This window comes from Lathamus discolor, chromosome 10, assembly GCF_037157495.1.
Source record: "Lathamus discolor isolate bLatDis1 chromosome 10, bLatDis1.hap1, whole genome shotgun sequence".
Taxonomy (NCBI): Eukaryota; Metazoa; Chordata; class Aves; order Psittaciformes; family Psittacidae; genus Lathamus; species Lathamus discolor.
Window position 1 is genome coordinate 12,474,038 of NC_088893.1, and position 15,165 is coordinate 12,489,202.

A 15,165-nucleotide genomic window follows, 5' to 3' on the forward strand; every position below is an offset into this window, starting at 1 on the left:
TATGCTTTTATCCTGGGGACTAGTGAATGGGTGTCTCTTTCTCTCCTCTTTATGGCTCCTGTTTGGCATCTGTTAGCACATCTGCCTTTTCCTGCAAGGCTGTCCCTGCTACAGGAAGCTTGTGTCTGGTCCCTTTCCTTGGGATCTTCCTGCTCCAGTCTGCTGCATGAGCCCTCCTGTTGCCCATCCCTTTCACTGCTACTGCAACAAAAGAACATTCAACGCTTTCCACTGCGTAAAGGTATGAGCAACTCCACTCAAATTATCCACTGAAAATAGACATAGATGTAACTACTTGCAAATTACAAATCCAGATCCTTGATGTTGAAGGTCCCTAAAGAGACAGTTTAGTGTTAGGGCTAGTAACAAACACACAGTTGGTTTGAGGATGGGAAGCGTGGACAATTTCTGCATATATTCCTAAGAAGCCAGGTGAGTCGGCTTTACTACATTCTGGCCTCAAAGGGATTGCTCCCTTTCTTGGCCAGTGCCAGTAGAACTCTGCAGAAATAGTGACAGATGATTCACTAGAGGGTACCAGAGGTAACCTGGAGAGGCAGCAGAAGGGAGCCGAGTGCTCATGCCCAGGGATGCTCGGCCAGATGATAGGCTTTGCAGAGCCTCCTTCTCTTGACATGGCTGGTGAGGGGTAAATAAACAGGTAGATGTTAACACAGCGTGACTGCAGGAGGGGTTGCACAAACACAAAGGTGTAAACATATGGACATATTACTGATGGACAAGGGTAAAGCAGTTGATGTCATCTACCTGGACTTGTGCAAAGCGTTTGACACTGTCCCACACAACATCCTTCTCTCTAAATTAGAGAGATATCAATTTGATGGATGGACCACTCGGTGGATAAAGAACTGGCTGGATGGCCGCACACGAAGAGTTGTGGTCAATGGCTCAATGTCCGGCTGGAGAACGGTAACGGGTGGTGTCCCTCAGGGATCGGTGTTGGGACCGGTCTTGTTTAACATCTCCATCACTGACATGGACAGTGGGATTGAGTGCCCCCTCAGCAAGTTTGCCGATGACACCAAGCTGTGTGGTCCGGTTGATATGCTGGAGGGAAGGGATGCCATCCAGAGGGACTTGACACGCTTCATGCCAGCCTTATGAAGTTCAACCACGACAAGTGCAAGGTCCTACACCTGGGTCGGAGCAATCCCAGGCACAGCTACAGACTGGGCAAAGAAGAGATTCAGAGCGGCCCTGCAGAGAAGGACTTGGGGGTGCTGGTCGATGAGAAAATGAACATGAGCCGGCAGTGTGCACTCGCAGCCCAGAAAGCCAACCGTATCCTGGGCTGCATCAAAAGGAGCGTGACCAACGGGTTGAAGGAGGTGATCCTGCCCCTCTACTCTGCTCTTGTGAGACCTCACCTGGAGCATTGTGTGCAGTTCTGGTGTCCTCAACATAAAAAGGACATGGAACTGTTGGAACAAGTCCAGAGGAGGGCCACGAGGATGATCAGGGGACTGGAGCACCTCCTGTATGAAGACAGGCTGAGAAAGTTGGGGCTGTTCAGCCTGGAAAAGAGAAGGCTGCATGGAGACCTCATAGCAGCCTTCCAGTATCTGAAGGGGGCCTATAGAGATGCTGGGGAGGGACTCTTTGTCAGGGACTGTAGTGACAGGACAAGGGGTAACAGGTTAAAACGTAAACAGGGGAAGTTTAGATTGGATATAAGGAGGAAATTCTTTCCTGTTAGGGTGGTGGGACACTGGAATGGGTTGTCCAGGGAGGTTGTGAGCGCTCCATCCCTGGCAGTGTTCAAGGCCAGGTTGGATGAAGCCTTGTGTGGGATGGTTTAGTGTGAAGTGTCCCTGTCCATGGCAGGGGGGTTGGAACTAGATGATCTTGAGGTCTTTTCCAGCCCTAACTATTCTATTCTATATGGGGACAACCGAAGGTGTTTCTCTCCTGCAGCTCCCCGTCCTCCCTGGGAGGGACATGCTGCACCTTGTGCTCTGGTCCTGAAAGGCTCTGTTCTGATGGACAAACAGCTGGTGGGAAAAACTTTGCTGAATTGCTCTTTGTGGAGCGGGTGACTTGCTTGTAGGGTCACAGCATTGATCTTCCTTGTGCACAGGGCAGAAGCCCAAAACTGAGCCTTGGCTAACATGGGGGACAGCAGGCACATTCTATAGCTGTGGTGATGTATTCTAGATCCTTGACAGGTGTTTGCTCTTCCATCCCTTTAATCTGTCTTCTATTGCAAACTGTTCCCCAAATTTAATAATTTAGCCGGAAGAGAATGACTTTGTTCTTGACAGAACATGCTGAGTCAATCTATTTTAACTGCAGATTTGGTTTACAAATAACATCTCCTTTCTGATAAGGTTCAGGTGTCATCTTTGTGGACACTGGCAGGAATTTGCTTGACCATGACAGCTTTTACAGAGTTTGGCAATTAAGTTGTCAAGATACATTTTCCTCAGCCAGGAAGCATTAATGGATGGTAGTCTTGGCTGGAATAAGTCCTTAGAGATGGATATTGTAATCAGGATGAACAGAGGTCCTTATAGGTGAGGCCTGCATTGGTCCAAAGGTCTGGAGTCCTTGACACTTGGTGGAAAAGAAATAAGGGACAGGGCTGGAGGCACTGGGGCTGAATATCAGGGAGAAGAAATGAAAACAAAATAGATGAAGAGAGATCTTTCTAATGTCACTAGAGATTAACATAGCTGGAAATGCTGGTATATGGGAATACTTCAGTTTTGCAGATGCACACTGCAAACTACTAATATTAGCAGACCTCCTGGGTATGAAAGCAAATCAAATTTTCCACTAGGTAATCCCCAAAATCGTGTTATTGTGGATTTACTTTTCAAGTAAGAAAAGTGTTGGAAATGCCCTTCTCCTAGAAAATAAAACTGGGATGATTCAACATGAGCTCACTGTGTTTAAATTATGTCAAAAATAGGTCTGTAAGTAAGGATTTTGATTACCAAGTACAGAATTTGAAAGGTTAAAAGTTAGTGAGATATTTGGAGAATTTAGGATTTGGATTAAGAAACCTGGGATTGAGACCAATCCGAAGAATTGTCAAAAATCTCCTTAAATAAAGACAAAAAAAAAAAAAAAAAAGAGGTGTTCAGGACCAATCTAAGTTCCGTTACTTTAATAGTGGGCAAACCTTCAGGAGAAGTTTGAAGAAAACTGAAGAAGTAAAGCATAAAGGGATAATGTACACAATGAATTTTCAGGAAGGAAACCATGCATGGGCTAATATCAATCTTTGCAAAGCTGGCTGACTTCCTAGATAAAGGAAATACAGTACATCTAGTCTATGCAAACATCAAAAGCCTTTGGCCTGCTGCCTTGTGGGATGGCGTCACTTAAGCTTGGCAAGGTGGGTCAGGAACTGGCCATGGGGGAGGTGGCAGCAGGTGAACAGAGGGTACCATGACAGTTAGCAGGGAACAGCCAAAAAAGATGGATTTTAGGAACAAACTTATTATTTTTGCTCCTTGCTGTAGTACAGAAAAAGCTGGCAGAGCACTGCTGAGATTTTTAAAACAGGAGAAGAGCAGGATTTCTCCCACAGAGCACAGGGTGACCTTCTGGGCTGAAATTGCCTGGGCTCAAACTGGGATCAAATACTGCAACGAAGAGTACAAAATCATGCTCTGAGGTTAAGTAATGAGGGGTCTGGCTATCGGCTGGCAGCTCAGTTGAAAACTATAGAGGAGGAGAATTGCATTTACCCAGTTGCAGGTTCGATGTGAGCCTGCCATGTGCAGAAGCTGTGCAAGGGGCAGCCTAGGGATGGGGCAGACCTGTTCGGGAGGAGAGGCATCCTGGCATGTTCCACACTCCCCTCAAGTCACACAAAAGGCCCCTTCCTGGTACATGTGCTTGTGTCAATCATTAGCTAGAAATCTAGGGCTGGGTAAATATATTTTTTGGCTTTGATTGATGATGATGACAGGCTTGGAGCATTACCTAATAAGGTGGGACCACTCGGTATCGTGGCATGCTATATATTCCTGTTCCTACCTGCAGTCTTCCTCTCCCACAGAGAAAGCTAGCAGGCTGCAGTGGAGAGGTATCTCTGTCTGCCATGAAGATATCAGGGGTTTTCGTGAAGGCTGCTTTGGCCCTTTGTTGCTGCTTAGGTGAGTATTTCCTGGGATATTGCAGAGATTGATATGGCTGTATCAGAGCTGAAGTTTCATTTCTGTAAAAGTATTTGGGTCTTGTAATGTGGAGGAGAGCCTTTATTCCATGAAGAAATATTCTTCCTGAGAGACTGTAGCAAAAAGTTAGACTTCAAGAATGAGGTTTCAGCAAACTTCATACAGATGACTTTTCATCTTCTTGGTTTGTAAGAGCAAATTGCTGAAGAGGCAGTCCTAGTGCAGGGCAGCAGCTTGTACATGGGAGTACTGTGTATGAGGGCAAAGTAAAACTGTTAAAAACGGCATCATTATCCAATACAAATGCAAACTGTAACCTCTAGGATTCCTCTCTAAGTGTACTATGCCCACTCCTGGTAACTGAGAAGGATGTGTTCGGAGATGGACAGTGCCAGTGGTCAGCAGTTATCTTAAACACAAATGTCCAAACTTTTTGAAGGTGAATATAAAAAGTCTCTTAGAAAGGGTTAAAAATCTAAGAGTACTGAACTTAAAGTACCTGTATAGCTTCCCTGTAGCATCTTAGGGATGGATTAATATGTGTGCTTTCCCCTCTTTTATTTCCCTTCGAAAGTACAATGGAACTTTATTTAGTAACTCTTAATGCATGCTGTGACTGTTTAGTGGCATAATGTAAACCTCCATGTTTTACTAAAGCCAATAAATTGGTCAGAAACAGTCACTGAATTTAACAGTTTAATTAAAAGATTTACATAGACCTTCTCTGCATATCAATAACATGATTATTTTCTATTTTTTTCCATTATTTTCATTCAGAGATTGCCTTTGGAGTTCAGGTGAGCTACAGAGTTATTTATTCTCTTCTATTGCAAGTTTCTGGCAAAATAGAAACAGTGTGTAAATATCTGATGAGCAAGTGGATTAAATCTAATGAAAATTCGATTGTTCAAATAATATTTGCCATGATTGGATGCTATTGGAAATTTCAAGAGAAATATCCCCAAATCTCTCTTCCCCCCCCCCCCCCCCAGTATTTTCAGTTCATTAAATAAAATGAAGAAACTGGGAAGTAATTATACAATCCTATTATATTAACTCTTAGACAGAATGTAATTATTCCAAGCCAAAGGCGGAAGGTTACCTCCTCATGAGGAATACTGCCTTAAGATGATATGCTCGAAAGCGTCAAACACTGATTCTGATCATTTTTGCTACGCAGTAAGACCTGCAGAACTGTGTTCCCTGCATAGGTTTCCTGTACCTACGTCACAGAGAGGAAAACAGCAGGGTCTGTGCGATGGATTTATCTGTAGGTTCTTCCCACGCAGTTACAAGACTCCTATAACTCACCAGGGAGTGCAGCAAGATTTGAAGTGATCAGAGTCTGAGCTGAGGGGCTCTGGCATACAGCTGGGCTCCCAATTATCACCTGCCTTCGTTAGGCACTGTCTCACCCACAGCAATCCTTCCTCTATGCTCAGACCTGGCAGGAAAGCTTAATCAGAAACTTCCTTAGATTCACTCCTCCTGACTGCCTGAGCACATTCAAAATAACATCTTTCACTTACCCTGTGTGAGGAGCTGCGGGTGCTGTGGCTGTGGTGGGAGGCTGAGGGAGTCAGCACTGGGGTTGATTCTGTGCTGCTTCCCCAGGTTGATTGCAGCCAGTTTCCTAATGGCGTTGGTGAGGATGGGACAGTCTGGGTAGCTTGCCCAAGGAACATAAAGCCAGTCTGTGGCACTGATGGTACCACGTACAGCAACGAGTGTGGGATCTGCTTCCACAACAAGTGAGTATTGCTGGAAACCTAGCAGAAGCCTCAGGGCGAGGGGCTCAAGGTAAACATGGCAGCTTCACACACCACAGGTGGACTGTGCAGAGAGTGTGAGTTAGAAGCTGGGTGCTGACACTACCGGCCTCAAGATGATGCTCTGTAATCCCTGACACAGGTCTGCTTTCTTCTAGTAAACACAGTGACAGTGTGGAGAAGGCATATGATGGAGAATGTGAGCAGAAATCTACTACGGTAAGATGAAGTCCATGGAAGTCTTCAGCTGGTTGTAAAAGGGGACGGTTCAAACATGACACAAAAGGAAAACAGAACATGTACACCTAGTCTGTATAGCCCAAGGGGAACAGGCATCTGATGATAATCAAAGCTGAGAGGGTTTTTTATGGGGTATCTGGTACCATGTCTCTGTGCTTTTCTAACTTAGACTTCTAGCCTCTGTAATTGGGAATGAAACAAAAATGTTGTGTTGTCTGAGGGCTGGATCTCACCACCTGAATAGCTCTAGCAGTATCTTATGTAGGGCCTCACAAAACCCAAATCACAGTGATGGCTGTGCCTTTTTTTTTCAGCAGGAGAGCATTCCTGACTTCTGGTTCCATGCATCCATGACTCTGGCTTCTGTTTTTGTTAGTGGAATTAGTTTGATGCTGGATTGGTTCCCAAAGGCAGAGGGAGAGTAAGCAGACTTTGTAGGAGTGTTATATCTTTATACCAAAAATGTGGACTTATTTTTTCTCTATTCCTGCTCTTTTTACAGATTGACTGCAGTAAGTACCGAAGCAGTGTAGTAGATGGTCAAGTCCTGGTAGCATGCCCAAGGATACTGACACCAGTCTGTGGCTCAGATAGCCTCACTTATGACAATGAATGTGGGATCTGCGCCTATAATGCGTAAGTTTTGTGCATAGAATGTCCTTGTGGATAGTCAGTGATAGTTAAGGCTCTCAGAAACAGTTCTTTAAAACACTGGCCTGTTTTAAGGCAAGTGTCTCTGTAGGTTTCCTTGGAGCTGGCTGCTTGTAATTCTCCAGCCAGCCCGAGTTTTCTTCTACATTTTCTGTCTGTGCTCATGAGGGGAATCACAAAAGAAGCAGAGAACAACCAGCAGAGCCAGGAACAGATCAGAGTGTTACTTGTAACACCTAATTACTCCTAGCACTTTATTACTGTGTGATACGGAAATACTGTGCATTTACTGATACCATCTATGTGGTGCATTCAGACAAGTCAAGCAGTTGTAGTGACCCATAAGGCAGGTGGGACCTTCCTTTCTTGTCCCAGTGCCTAGAGTGTTATGGGGAAAGTTGTTCTTAAGGCTTCCTAACCAAAGCATTCCTTTCTTTCAGAGAACATCAGACAAACCTTACCAAACTGTATGATGGAGAATGCAAGCCTGAGATTGTAAGTGCAATAGAAGTCATCTCTTAGGGCTGTTGATAGAATTCTGATAACCCCACAGATTTCCCTAGCAAGAAAGAGGACCATACGACAAGGCTTACTAGGGTCCCAATCCACGTTTTGGTTTTCTGCACAGTGAGGGTGGATTTTGCACCCTCCCCGCTCCAAAGAGAGCGTCACCCCATATATATTACCCCCAAAATGATGGAGGATAAAGGAGACGGGTATGAAATGGAAAGCTGCAGTGCTGCAGAGCATACTTTCTTTTACTAAACTGGCTTTTGTGCCCAGCAGAAGGGGAGGCCCAAGATTTCACTTGCCAAAATGCAGTGCAGGTTGTCAGTTTTCTGTCTTTACAGGAGATTACAGGAGTTGCACAGGGAGTCAGAACTCCCATGCTGGCTGCTTTCACAGACATAATGAGACTCACAAGAGCACTAAGTATACATATTTATGGAGTATAGTTTATTCTATATTCATACGAGATCCACAGTCTGGTGCCTCAGGAAGAGAAGCTTCTGTATCAGCACCAAAATTCTGGGATGTAGAAAGTCCATTCCCCAACTTAGAAATAATCATATTTTATATATACTTCCAAACTTTGTGCTTAACTACAAGGAATCCAAAGTAATAATTAATTCTAGAACTGGAGAAATGGGGAGAAAACCAGCACAAACCACAACAGTATTAGTCAGATTTCCAGCTGGTGAAAAACATTTCCCCCTAAATCCAAGACAGCTTTTTTTTCTCATGAGAATGGGCCCGAAATTTTGTACATGTCTTTCTGCCTGAAGGATCCTTTCTCCAACATAGTCCTTCTTGGCTGCTAGAGAAGTACGGTAATATTCAGAAAACTCCTTTCTGATTGAAGATTTAGCTTCACTATATCAGGGCTTCGTCCTGTTGCAGAAACAATGGTGACTATGATATGGAATGAAAAGGTCAAAGGTTAAAGTTTAACATCCACTTTTTTTTTGCATAGCAAGGGCTCAAACAGAGCTAATTCTCCTTATTTTGACAGGTTGACTGCAGTAAGTACCCAACAATAATCAATGAAGATGGCAGTGTATTAGTATCCTGCCCAAGGATCCTGAGTCCAGTCTGCGGCACAGATGGTGTTACATATGATAATGAATGTGGAATCTGTGTCCACAATGGGTAAGTGCAATATGCAGAGCACTCCTCCTAAGTAGCCAGCAATGCTTTGCAGTCCTGAGACCATTCATCTCTATTTCTGCTTATCCCTATTTCTTCAGGTCTCAGAAACTGGATTGGTTCTGGATTTACCTTGAGTTTCCTTATGGTACCTTCTTTGTTCTCATGAGGGGAAACCTCATGAGCTCCTCACAGCAGCTCCTTGGATTAGTCTTTGGGCTGGGCAGTGACTGAGTTGAGGAAGGAATAATTCAGAATATTGCTTTAAATTGCATGTTATGAGAAGACATGATAAGCTTGTTAATGATTAAAGTAATGAAGCTATTCTGATACACTCCTAAAGAGTTAGAAGCTGCGGTTTGCTTCATTTTGTATGTGACTTTGAACAAAAGGTTAAATATTTAGCTCCTCAACTTTATTGCTTCCCTCTTCCAGAGAACACAGCACCCATGTTAGCAAGAAGCATAATGGAAAATGCAGACAGGAGACTTCCGAGGTAAGTATTCAATATAAAGCATATTTCTCCTTTCAGTTCTATCAACTGACAGGTTCCCTGAGGCTACCTCTACTCTGAAAGTGAGCTGGCCCAAAGTCTGGCTTTCTCCCCTTATATTAAGTCTTGTCAACACCTTGTGTTGAGGATGCCTACAGATCCCATCTGTCCTGGGGCAGGTGTCCTTTGGGCTCTCCTTGCCTGCACAGCCCTGGCAAATAGCTGCATGGGAGCTAGGTGCAGAGTTTTCATTACAAGTTCATACCTACAGCCTTTGGGGTGGGGATATATTCTGGTACATGGAGCACACCTGAAGTTTTGATTTGAGTGTGTATTGCAGAGAAGTTCCAGAGCTGGGGTCTAGAACATGGCAGCACATACATGTGGAAGTTGGTCAGTTTGAGCTTAAGATCTTCCTTTGAGGATGCTCTTCATATGCATTGTCAGCAAAGTTCAAATTCCTTCATTATTTTGGTGTTTTGTTTTGATCTATAGTGTGGAATGAAAAGGGGACTTTTTCTCTTTGCTTTTCTGGCATATCTTGCATGTGGGATTGACTGAGATACCCACCCTAGTGATTTCACATCTCCCAAACTATGCAGTGCTGTGCAGTCCACTCTGTGCATGACAGGATTCATGCAGAACTGACTCAGCCTGCTTTTGAGAGAACTGAGTCATAGCACTAGTGTTGTCTCAGCATCCCAGCTTGAAAGACCTGGCAGGAGGTTATGTGGTGGTTTTTCTCAGAGAACAAAGACTTCCCTGGGTTTGACACTCCTGCTTTTTGTAGATCGATTGCAGTCAGTACCCATCAAGAGTGTATGAGGGTGGTAAAGCCCAGATACGCTGTCCAAGGATCCTGCTCCCAGTCTGCGGCACAGATGGATACACTTATGACAATGAATGTGGCGTCTGTGCCCATAACCTGTGAGTACTGTACCTAGGACTCTATTTTGGAGTCACTAGGCATGATTAGTGCTCAGGTGGCTTTTCTTTTGATACCAACATAGCTGTATGTGTGTTTCTGTTTATCTTTCACCTCGTGAAGACCCAGTCACCCTGGGTTTTTTTCCTGATGCTGTTTGTGCTCCTTGGGAAAGCTGTGGGCTAGCCATCTCTCAGTCTGGGTATGCTATGAGGGCGGTGGTGTTTGGGTGGAGAAAAGAGTGGATGGGGCTGCTACATAGCACACACTGAGAAGACCTGATAGGTCTGTTACTGCTTAGGATTGTGCATACTAATGAGCTGGAGAGGTTGGTTCATTAGGCAATCAGATGCTTCCTTTATCATATATATTTGATTATGAGTTTGGTTTGCTTTCTGTGGCACAAGGCTTAGCTGGTGAGCACACTAACATCAACTTCTCCCTTTCAGAGAACATGGGACTAACGTTAAGAAAAGCCGTGAGGGAAGGTGCACAGCAGAAAGTACTCCTGTAAGTGTAACTGGCTGTAAAATACACATCGTCTGCTACTTCCTTTCCAGCCTCCGAAAGACCCTGTCTGGGCTCAGTGCAGCCGCAGGGCTCCTGGGTGCACCTAACGGTGATGCACAGGGCTCATGATGGCGCTGCGGTTCTCCCTGACCACAGTGGCTGCTGCCAATGCTCTGTACATGAGGGCAAGAGAGAACGGGAATAGCCAAGACTTCAGAAACAAAATGTCCCAGTGCTGCAGATCCCTGCACAAAAATCATCAGAGGCAGCCCTTTTTAGCACAGTAAGAAAGGAAGACAGAAGGTTGTGCTGGATGTCGTTGTATTCATTCGGTGCTGGGATTCCCATTGCACTGGACAGGCAGGTTAAAATATCCCTTATGCCCTGGCTGGCCAGGAAAAATCTGCTCTCAGGTATGGATGCAAAAATAGCTTTATTATCCTGCACAGTAACAATATGTGCTGATAATATCTCAACACACTTATTCTGCTTATGCAGAGCAGCTCTAAAGCACCAAAAATAATTTCATGCATCCTGAGGGACTGCAATATATTTTCTATACCAAAGACACATTGTTAAGATGCTGTCTTTAATTTGCTCTTGGACCACAAGGGAAATATGGGTAATAAGAGACACAGCACTGGAGAAACTAGGCAAGATGACAGTGAAGCGTCAGTGATGCTTAGCTCGTGTAGACTGACTTCCAATGGGTTTGTCTGTTTATCCTCAGATATTTAAAATGTTAGACTTTATATACCGTAAATTAAATATTTCACCAGGTTCTGGTGAAACAGTTCTTGCTGCTGCTATGAAAAAGCTGAAACAAAATCTCAGATTTGGTTAACTGTGACTTAATGTCAAACATTTTAAATCAGATTCTTTGGGTTAAATGATTGATTGTTTTAAAACTTGCATGTGAACTACTGGAGGGAAAATAATCTTTTTGGCCAGCTGTTCCTTTCCTCCCTCTGCTAGCAGACAATACCAAACCCAGATACAATTACTTAATTCATTTATAATGGAAGACTGAACTTGAAACCCCTCTGATTTTCTGGCAGAAGCCTTTAAAATCTGGATGATCAGGGTGGACAGACTGCAGATGAGGAACTCTTCCATCTCCCAGCATTGTTACTTTCTCTCTCCAGGTTAACTGCAGCAGATACCTGCGCGGTGCTGAAAGTGGGGGAGCCATTGCAGCCTGCCCCTTAATCCTGCGTGAGATCTGTGGGACAGACGGTGTCACCTACAGCAATGACTGTCTGCTGTGTGCCCATAATGCGTAAGCCTGGAGGTCATCCCTGAGATCTCAACAGAGTGACTTGCTGAGCATTTCTAATTCTGCTTTCTTTTCCAGCAAATTTTCAGCTAATGTTGCAAAGAAGCATGATGGAAGGTGCTTAGAAGAAGTTCCCCAAGTAAGTAAAATGTAAAGAAAAACAAGAATAACACAATGGTTTGAGTTGGAAGGGACCTTAAAGATCATCTAATTCCAACCGCTTCCACTAGACCACGTTGCTCCAAGCCCCATCCAGCCTGGCCTTGAACACTGCCAGTGATGGGGCAGCCACAGCTCCTCTGGGCACCCTGTGCCAGTGCCTCACCACCCTCATAGTGAAAATTTCTTCCTAATATCTAATATAAATCTCCCCTCTTTCAGTTTAAAGCCGTTCCCCCCCTGTCCTGTCACTACATGCTCTTGTCAGAAGTCCCTCTCCATTATTTCTTGAGGGCCCTTTTAGGCACTTAGATACCCTGCATACCCCTTGAGATACTTTAGGTGTAGCCCTTTAGGTACTAAGAGCTTGAGTGGAGGCTGATTGCATAACTTCAATAAATGCTTGCTGGTTTTGGTGGTGTAGCCTTCACCCAGTGCCACAGCTTCTGCTGCCCTTCCTTCTGAGGGTGAATATCACTCTCCCAGCAGTAGGAACATTGTGTGCTTCCTGCACGCAGTCAAGAACAGAAACGGGAGAGGACAGGTGAGGAATGAGTTATGAGACAGGCAGCATAAATGATTTAAAGCTTTACAAGAAGAAATCCTTTTCCCACAGCAGTCTATCATAGCTGCCACCGGAACTGAGCAGTCTGTTTTGGCAATACAGGAGGGGTATGCAGAGGACCCACAGTATCTGGTGTCTTCTGGAAGCTTGTGTTTTACAAAAGGATGTTCTGCAAAGATTAGAAAACTGCCTGTGTTTTGCATTCTGATACCTAATGTACCAGGGCATTCAAACCCCTTTCTGGGTTTTTATTGTAAATGCAATGTAATCTAATGTATACCAACAATGAGTTTCATAAAAATACCAGTTTAACTATATTTGGCCAGCTCTAAACTATCTACACTCTCTGGGGAATTGAAGAACAAAACCATCTCATTAGCATGTGTTTGAAAGAGTCAACAGCCTGAGTCAGATATTTCATTTCTATACAAACAAACTATGAAATGTCATTCCTTTGTTTCCTGAGTATGCTCTGTGCTCAGACTGGGTGAGATACATAAATCAGGGAGGAAGAGCTCACACTGGAGAAACTGGGAGTGCTAAATACAAGGCCAGTTCTGCAACTGGTGTAAATCAGCTTCAGCTGCTGTCAGTCCTGTTGGCAGATTTCAACACTAGGAGCCATCCTGTTGCAACAAAAGGCCTGTCAACACATCTGATCCATTCTTGTGGGCCATGAAAAACACCTTGGTCACAGTCGGCCCTCTTGCAGGATGTACATAAATCATGCCATTTTGATTTGCAGATTATTTTTGAGCTGCATTTTGCAATATCCTATTATGTTGGTTCAGCGAAGTATAGGGACATCAAGATAAATACAAAGCTGAATGAGTAATGTCTATCTCCAAGCTTTGATTCAGTCTTCTCCAGCATAAGACTATGAAAGGAAATTGCTAGTTTTCCATGAAGAATGACTTAATGTATAACCATAATTTGTCCTGTGGCAGACACCAAAGGGCAGAGGCATAAGCATGGGGGTTACACAGAGCTCAGCCTGTGTCTTTGTTCCCCAGCTTGACTGCAGCCGGTACCGAGTTTCCACGCTGGATGATGGCAGACAGCTGATGGCCTGCACCATGATCTATGATCCCATCTGTGGCACTGATGGCGTCACTTACGCCAGCGAGTGTACACTGTGCGCCAACAACCTGTAAGTAGTCATTCTCCCTGGGGGATTCACAGTGGCGGTGGTTGGACCTGTAATGTCAAGTAATGTGCAAGGGCTCCCCCTAAAGCCCTGTGCTAGATTGGTCCTGTCTGTCAAACCCCATTTTCCTGCTTCCCCTGGTTGGGGTTGGACATGGGTGTTCAACCCCAGAGCCCCACAAAAGGAGACACATCAGCTGGGAAGAATGTTATTCCAGAAGACACATGCCTGGTCCATAAGGGCATGTTCTTGTTAGTGATGTGTAGGCAGGCTAAGCTAGTTTATCTGAAAATCTTCTGTGTGCACTATGTAGGAGTGAGGTTTGTTGTTGCACTGTGGTTGTAATGGGGAAGGTTGTGGCTAACAATGGTTTCTCTTTCCTTCAGGGAACATCAGGCCGTTGTTGGCAAAAGAAAGAACGGACGCTGTGAAGAGGATATTACGAAAGTGAGTGGTAAAGGATGGGAACTAAGAGTGAGGTCAAGTGCCTGCTACACTCATGGGGGGACTGTCCTCTGCTCTGCGTTAGGAATTGGGGTAGCGGTGGTGTGCTTACTGGTCATAACTAATGTCTGTCCCACTGCTCTGTAACAGTGCAGGAAAAGATGTGGCACTGAGCAGGAATAGTAAAAGATTGCATCTGCCACCAGGAGGAAACTGAGTTTGCTATTATGATATTACAGTTTAATTTCTCAGTGGGGTGTCTTTCCTTATGCTGGGGGGGGACGGGACTGGATGTGGTTTCCTCACAGGTAGACTCGTCTATTTTCTGTGTACAGGAGCATTGCAAGGACTTCCAACAGCCCTCTTCTATGTGTACCATGGAATATATGGCCCACTGTGGCTCTGATGGCAAAACATATGGCAACAGATGTTTATTCTGCAATGCCTACCTGTACGTACAAGAGTAAAACTCTTCCTCTCATTATCAATTCCTATACCTGCTATGAGTGCAGGGCAGTTTTCATAATGGGTTTTTGACTAACTGCTTATGGGCTTATACTGTATATTTCTGATGCACCATGACTTGTTCAAGGGCATGGGTGGTTTTGCATTTTAAGGGAAAACACAAAGGGCCCGTTTCTGTGATCTGTATGTGGCTTCCCGTTTGTTAACTTAAAAGATATTTTACTCATTTTCATCAGCATGTAATCTTCCCCACAAGCTTATCAGGGCATATGGAAAGTACTTCACCAAACCAATTGGATTGTATCAAATGTATGAAACTATTCATCTTTCTTTTAATGATAATGAAAAGGCTTTTGAGACTGTTCTTTATCTACAGTCAATACTAAGCTAACACTTGGGCCACTGAGTGAGGAACAGGGTTTCTTCACTGAATATGCTCTGTGTCTAATCCTTCTCTTTCCTTTTCTCACCAGGGAAAGCAATAGGACTCTGAACCTCATGAGTATGGCTGAATGCTAAGTGTGTGCTGAAGTCCAGCCCAGGAAGACAAACTCCCCTGCATGTGGCTTCCTACAGGCTGATCTTCCCCAACAGCTTTCCTTCAGTTGGTCTCATTTCCTTAGCTCCTAAAACACTTCTTCAATAAACTCACTTTGCAACATTTCTCCATGTTAATTCCATGGCTCATTCCTTTTGCCCCTTTCCTTCCCTGACATGGTACTTCTA

The 15,165-nt window shown here is 44.4% G+C and overlaps 1 protein-coding gene across 1 annotated transcript; it reads left to right on the forward strand.

Annotated features, from left to right (window-relative positions):
- Positions 1 to 4,003: 4,003 nt before the first annotated feature.
- Positions 4,004 to 15,103, forward strand: LOC136019711 (ovoinhibitor-like). Its single transcript, XM_065690187.1, has 16 exons — positions 4,004 to 4,127; positions 4,926 to 4,945; positions 5,763 to 5,899; positions 6,076 to 6,136; positions 6,660 to 6,793; positions 7,249 to 7,303; positions 8,322 to 8,458; positions 8,891 to 8,951; positions 9,739 to 9,875; positions 10,323 to 10,383; positions 11,529 to 11,662; positions 11,738 to 11,798; positions 13,397 to 13,533; positions 13,917 to 13,977; positions 14,310 to 14,425; positions 14,913 to 15,103. Exons 1-16 carry the CDS (start codon positions 4,073 to 4,075, stop codon positions 14,956 to 14,958), a joined length of 1,413 nt encoding a protein of 470 aa, XP_065546259.1. The 5' UTR covers positions 4,004 to 4,072; the 3' UTR covers positions 14,959 to 15,103.
- Positions 15,104 to 15,165: the final 62 nt, after the last annotated feature.

What these genes read in the sequence shown, in the direction of transcription:
- LOC136019711 (XM_065690187.1), top strand. Translation starts at nt 4,073, where the DNA reads ATGAAGATATCAGGGGTTTTCGTGAAGGCTGCTTTGGCCCTTTGTTGC. An exon ending in GGCCCTTTGTTGCTGCTTAG is followed by an intron (nt 4,128 to 4,925) that starts GTGAGTATTTCC and finishes ATTTTCATTCAG; the next exon opens with AGATTGCCTTTGGAGTTCAG. An exon ending in GCAGACAGGAGACTTCCGAG is followed by an intron (nt 8,952 to 9,738) that starts GTAAGTATTCAA and finishes TGCTTTTTGTAG; the next exon opens with ATCGATTGCAGTCAGTACCC.